Below are 17,864 nucleotides of genomic sequence, written 5' to 3' on the forward strand. Positions count from 1 at the left end.
ACATATAGTCTGGTGCTTGGAAAAATGGCAGCATAACAGCTATAGTCTCTGGCTCTTACTTGTTTACAAAGTAGTTCTCTATCATAACTTAATGTGGCGGCAAGCTTGATGTTTAACGTGGCACTAAATAACCACAGACATTTTGGTTAAGAACATTTCAAGGTATCTTCCATTTGACTGATTTAGACTGTTGTTGATTGGAATATATGATTGCTAGGGGTGAGAATCTCTTGGCACATCACAATTCGATTCGATTCCGATTCAGAGGTCAACGATTCGATTCTAAACCAACTATCAATGCAACCATTTTTTAATAATAATAATAATAATAATAATAATAATAATAATAATACAATCTGAGTTTGCTAATCTCCTCCTACTTTTGTGATGATCATTAAAGACAGATCATCAACAGATTAATTACCCTCTCTAATATTTTATTGAAGACAAGGCTTTTCTTTGTCACAAATAGATTTGACTTGAACACAGAATCCTCCTGTTACAGACAATGAGCATTTCCCTGAGAGAAAAAGAGTATACTGTAGCCTAAAAATAAAAAATCTTTCACTGCAACAATCGATGCAGCTTGCATTTCAACACATTATGGACTTATGTATCAGCTCTCATACTAAAACACTGCTACTTTTGGTCACTGATGATAAAAAAAAATGATTATTTTTTCTTCTCTATGAGTCATTAAAGAAAAAAATGCTCTCAGCCACCTTTTTAACCAGGCTTTTAATTGAAATTTAAATTCTTCTTAATTCCTTTATGCCGTACTAATCAGGGCACTTTTATTTTTCTATTTACTCATTCATTCATTTATTTATTTATTCATTTAAATCCTTTTTATTTTATTTTATTTTATTTTATTTTATTTATCTATTTATTTATTTTTTCTTTTACTGTTTTAATGTCTCATATTTTACCCTTTAGTCCCTTGTGCTTTTAGCCGATATACTTTTATGTTTTAGTCCCTCGTGTTTTCAGCTTCTATGCTTTTGTTTTAAGTCTGTCAGTTTTTAATCCCCAGTGTTTCCTCCTGGGGGCCTGCCGGGCTGGGGGTGGTCTCTGGTCTGGCCGCGGGGGGTGCTGTCCCATGGACGGCTCTGGCCCGGGTGACCAGAGGGCTCTGCACCTTGGTGTGGGGCCTCCTGTCTGCCCGGGTTGGGGTGGTCTCTGTGGTGGTGCTCCCTGCAGCCTTGGCCCGACATCTCTCCCAGTGTGGCTGGCTCCTGAAAGGCAGCTTCCTCCATGCACCAGGTCTCGCTGTCCAGCCATGTCTCTTTAGTGACAGCTACTGTATGGGTGTGTATGAGTGTGTGTGCGTCTGCGTGCATATGTGTGAGTGTGTGTATGAGTGTGTATGTCTCTGTCCACGTCTGAAGGGGTGGGAGGGTTTGGGTTCTTTTAACTATCTTCTCCTAATTTTATTTTGCTGTTTCTATTTTTCTGCTGTTGTTTGTTTATTTCTGTGAGGCACTTTGAGGTACTTTTTTTCTGTATGAAAAGCGCCATATAAATAAAGATTGATTTGATTTGATTTGATAAGAATAAGACTTCTCTTATCACAAAATCCTCCTGTTATAGGTGATAGGCACAATATCTCAATGCTATTCTACTTTATGCCGCTTGCATTTCAACACGTGCAAAAAGCTGTTGCACAATGTGTTGAAATGCAAGCAGTGTGCAACAAAGCGCGACTGAATACAGACACAAGTCCAAAGTAATTACAAAGTTTGTAATTCGCTTCGCTCTTTCTGAGCTGGGTGGAAAATTTGATAATGCTTGCTTGATGGTCCTCTAGCTGGAAGCAACTACAACCATGCTTCCACATGCTTGCTGTTGAAGCAGAGGCTGTGGGTTGAATGTTGCGCTCAGCCATCTCATATTTATGTTATGTCATGTTATGTGTGCACCGTCAACTGTTCGGGCGCTGCACTTCCGCAATTACGAGACCCGCCTCTTGCATTCCATCAACATTAAATTGTCAATTAACTTTTAGAAAATCGATTTTTGATTTTTGTAAATCGATTCAGAATCATTCACGTCCGCATCATGATGCATCAAAGAATCGATTATTTCTCCCACCCCTAATGTTTGCAGTTATGTAATAACATTAGCTTTTCACTGCTACACATCTAATTTATGCTTCAAACATCACAGAGTTGTGTGCATCTGTGGAGATTATCTTGATGAACAGAACATGTAAATATCATAAAATGGTGTCACAGAGATTATTTTCTTTGACAATCCGAAATACAATTCAACAATCCCATAGGTCAGTGTTAACTTCTGGGTTAGCCCAAAAAAATATGTTAACTCTCCAGCGCTCTATATGGTACCACTAGTGGAAATAGTCAGTCATAGACGGCAGTCATGCAACAAAGTTGTGCTTTAAAAGAGTTTTGCAGAGGTGTAGATTTGGATTTTGGAGTTCTGCAGTTTAAGGTGCTGTTAAACTATGTTGTACTGATTATGTTGACAGGTGTTTCTATTATTCTCTCCAACCCATTTATATCAATTATGAGAGGCTAAATAACATAAACACTTCCCCCTATAACACAGTACACTTCAACTATGTCCACTAAATTGCTGACTGCATGAATGAGTGCGTGTCCTCTCACCGACAGGGAATGTGTGCATCCAGCGCCGCCGGTTGGAGGTGAGCTTCATAGGCATCCTGGATGGGGTGAAGGGGTTAATGAGTGCTCTCTGAGGGGTGTAACCTCCTGGCCGAATGTGCAGGGTGGACTCAGCACTTCCCACTGTGAACCTTCCCGGGGCACTGGAGTCCCGCTGAGAGTCCATCATCTTCTCCAACAACTCTAGACAGCAGAGTTACAAAATACAACAAGAACACAGGATGGGATGGAGGCAAGAAAAAGATGGAACACACTGTATCACTTGTAGTCGTCTGGAGGAGTTACCTCTGGTGCTGGTGTATCCCAGGGAACTGCTGACTTCATACTGGAGGGGAGGCATACGAGGTATAAGCAGCATGTTGGACACAGTGCCCAGACTCTCATCAGAAGCCAGGCTGCGCTGTTCCTCAGGACCTCCTGAGCGAACAGGAGGGGACACGCCAATACCTGCACTGACGTCCACTGAACCCCAGCTCTTCCTCCCACTCGCCTCTTTGTCTCGACCCATCCTGAAACACAATCATTACCATTCAATGGGCCAGAATATCCAAAAGGTTCACTTGAAAGAACTACTGTGTTGGGTAACCAGTCAAAGACCTGAAGTTCGTGCTCCTCTGAATTCGTGAAGGACCAGGTAGTCTGAACACCTGAGCATCATAGGCGTCGTAGTCCACCTGTATAGGCAGGCTGTTCTCAGAGTCCTTTGGAGCACAGAGAGCTAGACAAGGTTACGAAGGAGAAGGTTGGAATATGAGAACAATTCAATACCACTAAGAAAAGACAGCGATGCTGGCAGCTGTGTGACGCTGTGTAGTGGAGCCTTGAAAATGCTAAATGCTAACTTGGGCATGCTCCCCACATCAATGAAGCCTGCATGATTACAATGATAATGAATCAGAATCAGAATTCCAAAAGGGGAAATTTGTTTGCCACAGCAGCCAAAGGACAGCAATGTACAAAAAAACAATAACAATACTGAAAAATAAACAACAAGGTAAGAAATACAATAGATATATACATAATATTGAGATTGACATGCAGCTCAGCCCAACCCAGAGCCGGGATTTGAACCAACGACCTTCCGACCACTAGCCGACCTGCTCTACCTGCTGCGCTACAGCCGCACCGCTAAAGAAAATGATCATGATTATAACTTTACTCATTCTCCTAGCAGAAATGTTAACCATTTGCTGATTCCAGGTTTTTTTAATACGAGGATTTGTGCCTTTTCTTGGGATGAGCATTTTTTCCAAATCTGATAATCTCTCTATAAAAGTGAGAAATCTCTGTATGTCTGTCTGTGTCAAATATCTCTGCAGATCAGGATCAGACTGACCTGAGATTTTCAACATGGCTGCTGCGTGGTTTAATGATGAGCAATGTTGGATTTGTTTGAACTACAATGATACTGTTAATAAATGATTTCATAAATGATTTACCAATTCCGCTAGCATTGTTAACCATAGACAATGTGCACCATAGCCAATCACTGCACACCATAGCCACGTGTGCATCAGAGCCAATCACTGCAGAGCCCACCCCCACGCCCCACCTCCTGAGTCGATGGACGTGCCGGTGCGTCCAAATCACGTGACCAATTTAAGATGACGTAGCAGCAAGACACAGTCTCCGTCAGTCTCGGTTCCGATATATGTGTTGGTGCGGCATTCAAACTATATACCAGTTTTTAAATCGTGATGATAGGCTAAGTAAAACCGGACTTATGATTAGCTTTTTCACAAACATTACCGTCACGTTTGCTGTACGTTTGGTGCAGGAAGAAACGGTCAAAACGGGCTTCGCTCACGAAAGTGTCCGCAAGCAGGAAGTGTTTGAAAGCAAAAAAAAAAAAAACCTGTGCTACTCCCTTTCCTTTTGGTGGAAAAAGGCACCACATCAACCAATCACATAATTATGTGGCAAACCACGTGATTTGGTTGCTGAGGAACAGGGAGAAGTTGTGGGAGGGACAGCGGTGAAAGAGTGACAGCGACAGTGATGGTGATAGAGACAGCGACAGAGATAACGAATTTTGACAGTTGAGAGATTTGTGAAATTTAGCGTGTTTGGAATGTATAGTTAGTGTGTTATGTAGTGTGTTTAGTGTGTAGTGGAGTCGTTTTTTGTTTAATAAGTCAAAACAATGAGGAGACAGCTGAATGTGGAGCAGGCAGTGCAGCTCTTCATTGAGCTGGAAGGAGCTGAGGGAGGCCTGAGCCTGAGGCATTGCCTGCATTTAAATGTGAATAGTTACATATAACTTCGTAAATTTCAAACATCTATGCACAAATTTAGCAAACAACAATTCATATTTGCATTATAAGTAATAAAAATGGTTCGTTAAACATATTTGTGGTTTTCACTGTAAAATCGTCATCTGACCTTTTTCTTTCCCTTAATTCTTTCCCTTTTCTATCCCTTGATAACATTTAATCTGACATACATGTACAGTGGTAATTATTTTTTTTCTTCTTCGGATGGACATGCCAGTTCTGAAAAGCGGTGGTGTGTTATGCCAATGGGGAACTCTGTCCTTGGGAGGTGAGAGCACAAAAATGTTGACATTTAATTGACTTGGAGATGTTAATACATTATCTATGTTATACCTATAAGACATAATTTTTTTTCTTCTACTCTTTTTATTTGAGCCATGGCAAAATGTTTGCCCACTAGACAGACACTTCAAAGGCCATCTTGCAAGATGAGGTGTCACCAGTCTTCAGACTGAAGAAGCGGAGATTGGATGACATCACTGAAGTCAGATCTTTGGGTGTGCAGTTCAGGTACTGTAGTTTAGTTTAGTTTATTTTAATTTAGGTTTACTTTGGCAGTGTCTGCTGAACATTCTTCATCAGTATTATCAGTATCTAGATCTGTCAATGTGTATTAGTTCCTTGGTGGCATCATTGCTTGTAAATGACTATTGAAAATTAATGATGGATTTTTTTCTTTTTCTGTCTTTTTAGGAGGAGGAGCAACTACAACCTGTCGCACAGCCTCAGCAAGCCAGTGTCTCCATTGCATTTTCCTGTTCTTTACTGGGATTAATACATGGATTAAAGCAAAAAAAAAAATCTTTTGACTGAAATGTTTTTTCGAGCTGTATCCAAGTCAAATTCCCAATTTGTAATTTGTGAAGCACGTTACAGGGCACATTACTTGACACGTGCTAAAAAAAATAATATAAGATTTAAGGCCTCACCCCACACCATGTTCTCTAATGCAGACATCAAGTTTAAATATCTGAACAACAGCGTTTTACAGGAGGATGATCTGAACAGCTGTTCTATTCACACTTAAAATGTTTTTTCGTCTTTTCAATATAATTTTCAATCTATGAAATCAAACTGTGCCTTTTTTTGCCAAGCTTCTCTCAAGTTTTACTCTCTCAAAGAATCAACCATCTACAGAACTTTTCAGTACACTCTTTTTCTACTTCTTTTTCTCCTCCTCATCATCATTAATCATTATTATTAATAATAATATTGTTTAAAGTGAGCCTCTTATCATTTAACAAAAAAATATATCATATAAACAGCAATTTTTGCAGCCTTGTCAGTCTGATGGCAAGTTATCACCTTTCTGTCATCACTAACATACTGTTAATAATCAAATAAGTTCTTAGGCTTTACATTTGTTCTATATGTTATAATACAAGATTTCAGCAATGAGCTACGATCAGTCTACATTCATGAATTTGTACAGTCAAACTAACCAAAAACTTGTGATTGATATAAAGTTTCAGGGCATTCCTGTAACCATGGTAAGTCACGGTGCCAGAGGGGAGAGAGAGACCACAGTTGCCAAGTCCGTTTATTATAAGCGACTTTGGGCTTGTTTTTCTGTAAAGTCGCTTGGTAGTCACAGGTTTTTGGGGCTTTTTCTTCCTCGATCCTCTTCCTATTGTATTGTATGTCATAATGTTTTGAAGTCCTGGAACTAAAACCAAAAAGGATCATAACGTATGAAAACAATAATAAATGCAATGATACAATTGAATACATTTCTGGATTCAGGGTGATATTTATGTGTGTGTGCAAAGAGTAATGATTTCTTTCTTTCTTTCTTTTTTTTTTTAACCACGACTAGAGAAGTCGCTTGTTTTGGACTTGTTTTCATAGGCCCACTTGCTTGTTTCTCTCGCAAGATCTGGCAACACTGGGAGAGACGCAAGGAAGCCGTTTACACAGATATATTCCAAAGAAAGTCCAGACTATAATTGTTATTTCACACATGTAGCACACAACAGTAGACTCTCCATGTCAGACGTGTTCTCACGTGTTGACTAAAATCAAAAAATAATTGATAACGTAGCAGCACGACGAGTCCTTGCTAGTATTCAAGTATGAATGAAGGAAATCCATCGTAGTGACCGAGAACTTTAATCCATGTTAATATGATGACAAGGTACTTGTTAAGTGTCATTTTGCTACATTCTATGCTCTGTCAAATTGTCACATGTCAAACTGATGATTGACGGCCTTGTAGGTCTCTACTGTTGTTGCTGTGCTGAATAAAGGGCAACTGATTGTTTGATCATTTTGTCATTTTATGTGTTTTTTTTAACCAAGCACCAAATAATTAACATTGTTTATACTATGAAGAAAACAGGTATGTTAATACATTTGAAGATAATTAATAGTTTTAACTATTCTTGCCCTTACACATATGCTGACATTGTTATATGAGCATTATTATTATTATTATTATTATTATTATTATTATTTAAACATAGTAAAACATTTGATTGGCCTGTATGTCTTCAAGTGTAGTATGTATAAGCGTTAGGTGAAACAGACACAGAAATAGCACACAATAAAATAATGTATTTAACATGATAAATATTGAACATAAAATATAAAAAGCAGAGGCTAATTATGTTTGTATGTTTTGGTTTTAAGTAACTACTCCTGCCCTCCACATGTACACTGAGTTTGCTTGCATAGTTAAAATATAACAGACACAAGCAGACAGTACAAGCAGTACAAGCAGATAAAAGCTTCTTGTGCCATGAAATACATTTTTCATATTAAATTCAGGTGTTTGTACTACTACTGTTACACTCTTCAAAGGTCAATTATGTACGAAAAGTGTGTTGTTTGATACAGACATGAAGAGAGGCTTTAGGCTCCAACTGTCCCATCAACAAGCGTAATGTTTCTCTATGAACTGACGTCGCTAAGCTACATGGACGGAGTTTATGCCGTATTGACCGAAATAATGCAGTAATGTGACAGATATGACAGATGTATTGAATCAATATGTTGCTACACTGATATAGATAGGCCTGCCGACCTTACATGCTACGTAGACATAATTGGCAAGATCAACATGTATACCACATTTAAGAAACTAATGGTTTTAACATTACAATGTTGATTAATCAAATATAAATCAGCGATAAAATCGGGACAATATCGTTTCCACTGCTGTGTCTACACAATTTTGTTTTGAAGTTTATTGTGTCTAAACGATTTTATTTTGAAGTTTCTTGCATGTACTTCCCAGCCTGAGACTGGAGCAGGCCTGAGACTGGAGGCTGCACCGGAAGCGACCCCACACTGGAGGTCTGCAGCCAGACTCTCTTGAGGTAATTAGTTTTTAAGGTGAAATATAATGGCAAAATCAAAAATAGACAAAAAACGGCCAATTGTATCCTGGAATATCGAATTTCACAACAAACCTAAATATCCCTGATATCAGACCTTCAAACACAACCTCGTTTGGCCATCCATGAAAACGCTACTTAACCTCCCACTTTTCTATAGGAATGTATACTTCCTACAGCAATGCGCTAGGAATGATTAATAATCATAATAATGATAAATAGCAGCCCACACAGCTGAGATTAATGCAAGTATCATTAGTTTTTAAGTCACTGGTTTAATTTGGTCATAATCCAAAGAATCCTAAACAGATCTAAGATCACCACAGTTCATCCTAAATATAAATGTCTGAACCAAATTTCACAACAATCCATCAAGTGGCTGCTCAGATATTCATTGTGGACCAAATGGATGAATATCCAACCAAAAGATCAACAGTGCCATCAAACAGCTGAAAAAATTAACTTAATTAATAAATGATCTAAGTCACGCTTCAAAACATTAAAAGAGCTCAAAGAGATATGGGACTAAACTTACTGTGATCCTTGCTGCTTTTGAATTTCTCAGCATGAAGCTGAAAAAAGGATAATTTGAACAAGATGTTACAACATACACAAAAATCAATCAAAACATTTTGTAGGTGCTGCAAAAAATGTTAGTGTACCTTGCGGCCAGCCAGTTTGATTCGAGGAGTAAAGGAGCTGCATGAGTTCTGACTTTTGGAGGTGTAGAAGCTATGGCATGAAAGAAAATGAACCAAGAAAGATACTGATTAATCAAGCGCACCCTTGGATATAATGTGAATTAATCTTTGTTTTATTCTGTCGTGCCGTCTTGCCTGTGGTTGATCCAGTGAGGAAGGTTGTAGTCGTCTCCAACACGAGTGTCTCCAGGTGTCGTCCTGTTGTGCAGCTACAGAGACAATGGCCATCAGTAACCAACAGGTATACAGCCTACTGCAACCACACAGACATTATCTATGCATTACCTTGAATAATGGTACTGCGTGCAGAGGCTGCTCCCCCATACACACCAAGTCTACTCCAATACCTAGAGAGAGAGCATATTTGTCATGACTTCATAGAATCATATTTTAATTCTAAATCAATGAGCAAATTTGCACAGTTCAGCCAGTGGGTTTGTACTGTCACACTTACCGTTGTCAATCATACGCTGTTTGGTGAGAATCATAAGCAGGCGGTCGACTTCAAATACCCCCACCCCTGGTGTGATGACCACTGACATCTGGCCGGTGCGGTCAAAGTTACGGTTGATGTAGTGCTTGTCAAACACTGTGAGAGACACGGTGAAGGTCAGCTTTATTCTCCTCTTTTCCAGTTTGTAGTCTACTCTGATCACTATTGAAAGACACTCACTGAACTGTTACTGACCTTGTGTATTATAGGACAGGTTCACAATTTAACTTGGATAACTTATTTTCTTGTCATTGCAAACTGTAGGTGACTATTCCACTACTTTGAATCTTGTTTATCCTGATTCAGGGCTAACTCAAATTTCTAATCTTGTTGGAACGAGCTTTTTTCCATGATTTGTCAGGACTTCCGTGGATAAAAACAACAGATCTAAATCTAAGATTCTGTCTGTCTGAATTCAGTAATTTTATTCTGAATTCACTCCAATAAATGTATACAGGCATACAAGGGTATCTTTCTTTCTTTTCTATTTGAACATACTGTCCATGCTCCTGAGGACTCATAAGCTGGACACAAAGGAAAACATTGATTGGCAGATGGGGCCAGTACAATAGGAGGTCTGAAGCTCATCCCCCCTGCAGTGCCTTGATACAAAACTTTTCTTCAGTTATGTATGTAAGCTAGAGGTGCCATGGTACATATGTTTGTCCCAAACCGTCACAGTCCAGTGCATGCAGTCATGCAGAGAATACATCTGACTGTCATACTACTGTAAGAATATATCAATGAATGCAACTATAACCATAATCCAGTAGGTGGTGGTAAAATGCTTTACAGCTGTTTCACATCCATTGTCAGATAACAACAGCAGCAGAAAAAGATGACACAATAATACAACACAAAGACAAATGCATAAAAACAAGACCTATGTGAGAGTGAGGTTCACCGTTCACTGCTTCATAACAAGCAAGCTGCTCTTTAGTTTCTACTCTCCTCACCGGTGGAACAACCTCTCTGCATACCTGAGGTCTGCTTAACCTGTCATTACATCAGGGCTTAACACATTACTGATACTGTGGCTTTTCAACTGGCTAGATACATTATCTCTTATAATATGTAAGTATTATAACACTATCTCGCCAACAGTTTTGCGCAACGACGTGAACAAAATTAGAACAATCTATGAACTTGTGTCTGCCCGGCTGAGGCATCATAAACAACCTTGGCTGAAACATAATTCCTCCCATCCTCCTCCCATCAAGTTTAATTTTAATAAATCCCATGTGCTTCTTTTGTGTGTACACATTGGTTGTGAGGCCCCTGGTACCCGAATAACGATGCTCTCCATAAAAATTTCTCTGACAGCAGTTCTACAACTTACCATTGAAGGAAAGGTTTATGGCCTCCAGGTAGTTTCCTTGAGCAGCAGTTGAGTTCACACCAACAGGAAAACCATCTGGGATTGATGTAAATAAAGACAAGACTGTGGATAAAACAGATACCTCATCCTAAAGATCAACTGGAGGGTCAAAGCCTAGAGTGGAAAAACTACCTGCTTCCTTCAGCCGCACCAGGACAGGATACTGAATAAAAAGCTTCTTGATAGTGACTAATAATGATGTCCACTCATCCCGTCTCTCATTCTGAGCCACGACCCTAATTGCAAGGCAGTTAAGAGTTGGACAAAAACTCTATTATCCAGTCTGTAAATCAGATGAGCTTAAAGTAAAGCATATAATAAAAGTATTTATGAACAATAACTACAATTACCTGTAGAAGTCTTCATAGAAACGTCCCTCATGGTCCTGTCTGATGGACCCTCTCAGAATCTCTGGAAATTCATCTTAGGGAAATGATAACTGTATCAGTAACAAAGGTATTACTTTGCATCATAACTCACTGTGATAATAAAGGCAAGACTCACCGATAGTTTTGGCGTTGTAGAATGTGCGTGAGAAAAGTACAACTGTCACCTCATGACTGCAGTTCTTCTCCTGTTCCAACAGCCAACATTTAAACATTGTTTTCAATTACAACAGTTACAGCACAAGCGGAACAAGAGAAAACACAAACCTTCCACTTGGTGAAAAGGTCGGACAAGAAACCATTCACTGCCTTCTCAAAGTAGAGATCCCCTGAGAGCAAAACAAATGAGACAAATGAGAAATTCTTCTCCAGAGACTCGTCGACATGAGACGCTTTGTCGTTAGAAAACAAATTTAAAGAGACAAAACAGCCGTATAAAGTTTAAGTTACAAATCAGAGAGGTTTGACAAACCATAGATGTCAAAGTCCCACATCTCACAGCTCATCTGGATAAAGATGTACACCATTGCAGAAGTGGATCTGAACACCACCTGTGTCACAAGGTCAGACATTTGGGCAAAAGGAATAACTTAAACTGAGGCTGGACAAAATGCAAAAAGCATGTGCTGCAATTATTTTGACAAATAGGATGGCATATTTTCCTAGATTACTGAAGTTAGCATGGTCCTGGTTCCCTCTGTGGGATTGCTGAATTGGATTTCGGAAATAATCTTTGTGACAAACACGTTTCTGATCCTTCCAGCTTCTGTTCATCGAGATAATCTTCACAGAGGAACACCAGTTTGTGATTTTTGAAGAGTGAATTAAATGTGTAGCAGTAAGAAGCTAACACCTGTACAGACAGACTTGTGGGTAGAGTCTCCATGTTTGCTGTGAGGACGTTTAATGTCCCCGACAAGCTAACAGTACCCTATTACCCCACTGAAACGCTACACTCTCAGGATGCAGTGTTACTCTGTGGTTCCTAGAGTCTCCAAAAGTAGAATGTGAGGCAGAGCCTTCAGCCGTTCAGCTCCTCGCCTGTGGAACTATCTTTCAGTGTTGATTCAGGAGGCAGACACCTGCTCTGTGTTTAAGAGTAGGCTTAAAACTTTCCTTATTGGTAAAGCTTATAGAAAGGGCCAGCACAGGCTCTCTGCTATGCTGCCATAGGCTTAGACTGCTGTGGGATTTCCCATGATGCACTGAGGTCATCTCCCTTCCTCTCTTGATAATACACATTACTAATTTGGATTCATCCCCGGAGTCTCTGTGCTCTCTCATCTTGCAGGTTCACGTGGATGGTAGCTGGCCTTGGTGCTGTGGTAATGCTTGACTTCTACCGATACTAATATTATTATTATTAGTAGTATAATAATTAATACATATCATTATTAATGTCATAATCATGTGTTAACCACAGACCTTATTTCAGGCACCACACCTTAAACCCATTAAAAAATTACAATGATTTCAAGACGGGGGAACCAAAAGTTATTTCTGGGTTTTTTGGTACTCTATTGTGATTGTTATAAGAGTCATGCTGTTTTTGTGGGAATGGTAATTTTTGCATTTAGATGTTATTTTGGGGGTCTATACCAAACAAGCATATTCCTTTACATCTGGACATAATGATCTGTGGACCAGGACGTCTCTGTAGCACTGCAATGCTTCATTTATAATGGCATATGATGACACACTTGATCCTCATCAGCAAATTGCAGCCCATGTCTTTGGGATATTGCCCCTGGCCATATTGCAATTTTATGGTGAATTAAAAATCATGTTGCTATTATTTTGAAATATATTGCAATGTAATTCATGAAGACAATCACAATTTTCATTTCCTCTTAAAAAATCTTTGAAATCCTGATGTTGCTGTTTGTCACTCAGTTTACCTTCATCAAATAATTACAGCCTTTTGCGATCTGGATATCGCACTTACTGTCATGTATGATTTTAACCATAGTTCGACTAATTGTGCAGCTCTAGCACACACAGGCAACTGCTTTTAAAAACTGTTCTTACCCTTGTGTCTTCGCTAATGTACCCACAGGTCACTTTCTCTCCCTTCACCCACAGTTCACTGGCCTGAGCTCTGATGAATGAAAAGAGACATGTTGAGCATGCATGTGGTAACAGACAAACTCTTCAGCCCAGTGTCGTCGAAGTTATTATACCACTGTACACAAAGAAAATGAGGTAAGGCACAGCTGAGACAAAGAATCTGCCACATGAATAGTACAAATGTCCACTTCGTTTTTTAACCTGAGGAAACTTCCAACACCAAAACTGACTTCTTCTCTTTTTCTTGACACAAAGGGCAACATATTGACTATATATAAGACTATATCGTGTAAGGTGTTGGATATGGTTATATAGTGATGGGTCAAAAGTGTTGTTTTATCCTAGTTTTAAAGACTCATTATGGTAAAGTGATGTCATTTACCAGAGCAATGGTCATCCCTACTTTAAAAGGAGGAAAATACTGTGCCTACATGCATCACAAGAAAGACAAAAAATGTAACCGTTTTATTTGGTCCATCCAACCCAGCCCTAAAGTGTATATTGGCTGCTTCTGGTGCTGCTCAATCACAGAAAAAGCTTGCAGTATTGTCCAGTATGTTAGTATGGTATGGAACAGCTCCAATTAAAAATCTTTTGCTGTGAATTGGCACTTTACAAATAAAACTGACTTGACTTATTCCACAGTCCATGAGTCAAACTAAATACATTCATGCAAATGAGTGTAGAGTGAAATTAGGGCTGGACGATATGGCCTAAACATTTAATCTGCCATTTTTTTCACACTAAACTCGATTCATGATTTTAATAAAAAGAAAAAATCCTTCTTAAAAACAAACTACAAATGACAAGGAAATTATAAAATGCATTGCTTTTACTCTAATGCTTTTAGTGTAAACGAAATTGCCCTGCCATTTTAAACAGTGCACCTTCAAACTTACTTGAAAAGAACGTGTGCCTTTTTGATGAAAAACTTTCGTAAACATAAATTTAACATGTCAGATTGCTTGCTATTACAAAGGCAGATCAGTTTTCATACTGGGATTGATAAAGTGTGAACATAACTTTCATTAACACTTTATTTTGAAAAAGGTACTTTTTGTTTACAGAAAGTATTTTATATCCCTGAAGATATGTAAACTAAATTAAACATCTGTACGCACTGCACAGTAAACATGACATGTTGGTACATGTAGAGGACATGAAGTGTAAGTGAAATGTTTGCAGAGTACCTGATTCCAGCAAATTCCACTTTCTGTGTCACATAAGCGCATGTGCTCACCTGGAATAAAGATGGGAAGAAGAGTAAAAAGTCCTTAAATCCTTGCGTAAATGTACTGTTAAACATTACATCCACACACAGAAACCTCACAATGCCCCACCAGACTCTTCTTCAATCTCCACATGTCTCCTCTGCCAATATACTGGTCCTTGAATGTCAGTTCCACCAGGTCCAATGTTACATCCTGTGAAGCAAAAAAAACAACAACCACTGTACGTGAGAGATTCTATTCAACTGGCAAATGAGTCAGAACGGCTCAAAGTCAGAAGGAGAATCTGTGAACATACCTTTGGGTCGACGATGTTAACAATGACATCCTGGTAAGCACGTAGTTTGAAGGCTTGTGCTACAGTCTGGTCCACACTGATTGTCTCTAGACAAGAGTAAATTATCTATTATGTAGTGAAAGTGAAACTCTTGGCAAAAATCCCTCCATTGAAAATTAACTTGCCCGAAAACTAAACTACGGTAAATCTTAAAAGTGCCTCCTTCGTCATAATTATGCATTTACACGAAGGTTTTACTCATATACATTCACAAATAAAGCCTTGGTGAGAATTTCACTTTAAAGGGACATTCAGGTATAAGTTTAATCCATGGTCTAACACACCGTGACACCAAGTAAGATCTCCCCTTGAGAGATCAAGTTGTCCAAACTTTAGCTTATGTAGTTTTAGCAACCTCAGAAAAGACTTCACGATAACAATACCCTGCAGTCTATGCCTCCACCAAGAAACTGCCATCAAAAAGCCACTCATAGCCACAAATAATGCTCAGAACAGCACCAAACTTCAGCAACAGGACAAATAGGGTCCCAGCACATAGTTCGAGGCATCAAACATCAGCTTGCTTTGCTGGATTTCTACTGAAAAGAGAACACAGCTCACAATTCTCCTGCAGCAGCTTGGTCATTGTGGGGAAGCCCTGTGAGTTGATTACTGAGTGCAGTAGAGATCCACCGATCAAGGATGAAAATGTTTGATTATTACTCCAAGGAAAAGCAATCAAAGTTCATTTGTGTCTTGCCTACCACTTTAAAACAGTTATTATCGAGAGCGGACAGGGAAAAGAACGGAATTGAGCATTTCTAACTGTAGCCGGTAATCAAACTACATGCTGTGACCCTATTTGTACTGTTGCTGAAGTTTGGTGCTGTTCTGAGCATTATTTGTGGCTCTGAGTGGCTTTTTGATGGTGTTTTTTGGTTGGAGGCAGAGACTGCAGGGTATTGTTATCGTGCTGTCTTTTCTGAGGTTGCTAAAACTACATAAGCTAGCGGTCGGAAAAACAGTGATCTCTGGAGGGTGGGTCTTACTTGGTGTCACGGTACGTTAGGCCATGGATTAAACTCAGAATATCCCTTTAAGGAGGACATGTACACTGAATGCCTATCTGTCTATCCTTGCTCTATTCTGTAAGAGATAGCCGAAATAACAGAAATAACCTTGAATTTTCTAATCAAATACAGTAACACCACTAACTACGGACTGAAACTGACTTCAGAGTTGATCTACAACTCTGACGCAGCGCAACAACACCCTGAACATTACAAGCATCACAAAGAGAAGACCCTACCCTTTTATTATATTGTTTATTTTTACTATTATTATTGCTTATTGTAATATTACTCTCTTTTGGCTGCTGTGACACAGAAATTTACCCGTTTGCATAACAAATAAAGGAATTTTGATTCTGATTCTTTGCCTTGCAGAAACATGGATTTCTCTGGGTTTAAACACAGGTTCTTGTTGTTAACATTTGGGATAAAATATGCAACTCAAAAAAAAAATATATATATGCATATGAATAACAAAGGTCAAGTCGTTTTAAGACATTTTTAACAAAAAACTCACAAAAACCATTTCTTTAATCTTCGGCTGATCGACTTATCAAATAATCGTTAGAGCTCTATGCTTTACTACAATTACAATTATCCTGCTGTCTGTAACAACAACCAACCCTTAGCTGTAAAACTGAGATCATTCATTTTTAATTCAACACAGCATAAGTAAGGCATATTCAAGCCAACAGTGTTTGATCATGATTCATTTACCTTTCTGAAGGTCCTCCTTTAGGCTTTTCACTTGCAACAGCAGAGGACTGAAAATTTCAAGAGACAATGCCTGATTATAGACTCAATAGTGGAATAATGTGCACATAGAAATCAGTCAGTGTGTAAATGCACAACCCTATGATCACCACATTTTACAAGCTCACCTGTATTCATCCGTGGGGTGTGCGATCTCAATTATATCCCTTATACTGACTTGAGGAAAAACTTTTGGGTTGACAACCACCTCATCATCTGTTCAGAGGAAAAGTTCAATCTAAAAACAGTCTGACAGAAATTGCATAATGAATAAAATAAACATAAATTCAATTTTCTTGCTTACCACTTCCCCCAAAACCTTTCTTGTGCAGCACAAGCTTGTATGACTTATTCGTCTTCATGATGGGCAGCTGGGAAGAATATCTAAGGAATAAATTCATCAGCTAGTTTGTAGCTCCCAAAGTTAGAAGCAAACTAACGCACGGCCTCGACATGAATTTGTTCTCTTTTACTGCCATTCTTGAAATGAATCCCACATATAGCACTGTAACTGTCATATATCCTTGACTGATTCACATTGATTGTCTTGTAGTCTGCTACATATCGGTGGGGAGGTGGCGTTAGAGCCAGTGAGCTGGCAACCTAATCCGAAAGTTGTGTTTTGACAGAAATTAAGTTGTTGACACTTATACACTTAAGTTTCCTGTTAACCCATGATAACCTCCCAGCCGGACATATTCTCTACGGTAACGGCCCCGTTAGGAATGGACGTTTCTTTATCTCACAGACCTACATTAACTCCAAGACATGACCAGTATAATGATTTAACTCAAGTACTCAATCAAACAGTATGGTAGATCATTTAAATCAAGTGAATACCAACAGAATAAAGAAATAAGAGCGGTATCTTCTCAGTCGCCGAAGTTCAGACTCCTAGCAGCATTAAACTGCCCTGATGACATATGCTAACCTAGCATGTGGTTAATGTGAACCAACTTAACAGCGAGTGAATTAACGCTACGTCAACTACGACTAACCCAAACATTACAAAAAAGACTTGCAATACTTGAAAATATATCCATAGAGTTCAAGTGAGGTAGAAGAAGCTTTCACTGCGTGGATACAGACGGTACTTTGCTCGCTAACTAGCTCACACTGGTCCTACTTCCTCCAAAACATGGCAATGTGTGACGGGATTGGTTCGCAGCCGTTCAGAGACCATCAGTGAAGCAAGAGGATTCACTGTGCTAATCGCTCCCTCGATCTTCGTTTCTGTTCTGGCAGTTAAAAACATGT

General features: G+C 39.1%; 1 protein-coding gene across 10 annotated transcripts in view; it reads right to left on the reverse strand.

Moving 5' to 3' along the window:
* depdc5 (DEP domain containing 5, GATOR1 subcomplex subunit) overlaps positions 1-17,795 on the reverse strand; it is a 35,244-nt gene extending 17,449 nt beyond the window's left edge. For 4 of the 10 annotated variants that reach the window (XR_005072202.1, XR_005072201.1, XR_005072203.1 and 1 more), the window contains exons 1-21: positions 16,912-17,686; positions 16,736-16,823; positions 16,572-16,618; positions 14,806-14,891; positions 14,619-14,702; positions 14,469-14,518; positions 13,240-13,309; positions 11,684-11,762; positions 11,479-11,540; positions 11,330-11,399; positions 11,176-11,248; positions 10,958-11,061; positions 10,787-10,861; positions 9,409-9,543; positions 9,240-9,301; positions 9,090-9,163; positions 8,916-8,985; positions 8,789-8,825; positions 3,243-3,363; positions 2,931-3,154; positions 2,628-2,828 (exon numbers count right to left, since the gene is read on the reverse strand). Coding sequence is in view for 7 of the 10 variants with exons in the window: in XM_037084607.1 (XP_036940502.1) it covers positions 2,628-2,828; positions 2,931-3,154; positions 3,243-3,363; positions 8,789-8,825; positions 8,916-8,985; positions 9,090-9,163; positions 9,240-9,301; positions 9,409-9,543; positions 10,787-10,861; positions 10,958-11,061; positions 11,176-11,248; positions 11,330-11,399; positions 11,479-11,540; positions 11,684-11,762; positions 13,240-13,309; positions 14,469-14,518; positions 14,619-14,702; positions 14,806-14,891; positions 16,572-16,618; positions 16,736-16,823; positions 16,912-17,008 (1,909 nt within the window). In the remaining 3 variants the exon portion in view is untranslated. The other 6 variants (XM_037084603.1, XM_037084606.1, XM_037084601.1 and 3 more) reach the window with 3 other exon arrangements.
* Positions 17,796-17,864: the final 69 nt, after the last annotated feature.

This window comes from Acanthopagrus latus, chromosome 21 (assembly GCF_904848185.1).
Source record: "Acanthopagrus latus isolate v.2019 chromosome 21, fAcaLat1.1, whole genome shotgun sequence".
NCBI lineage: Eukaryota > Metazoa > Chordata > Actinopteri > Spariformes > Sparidae > Acanthopagrus > Acanthopagrus latus.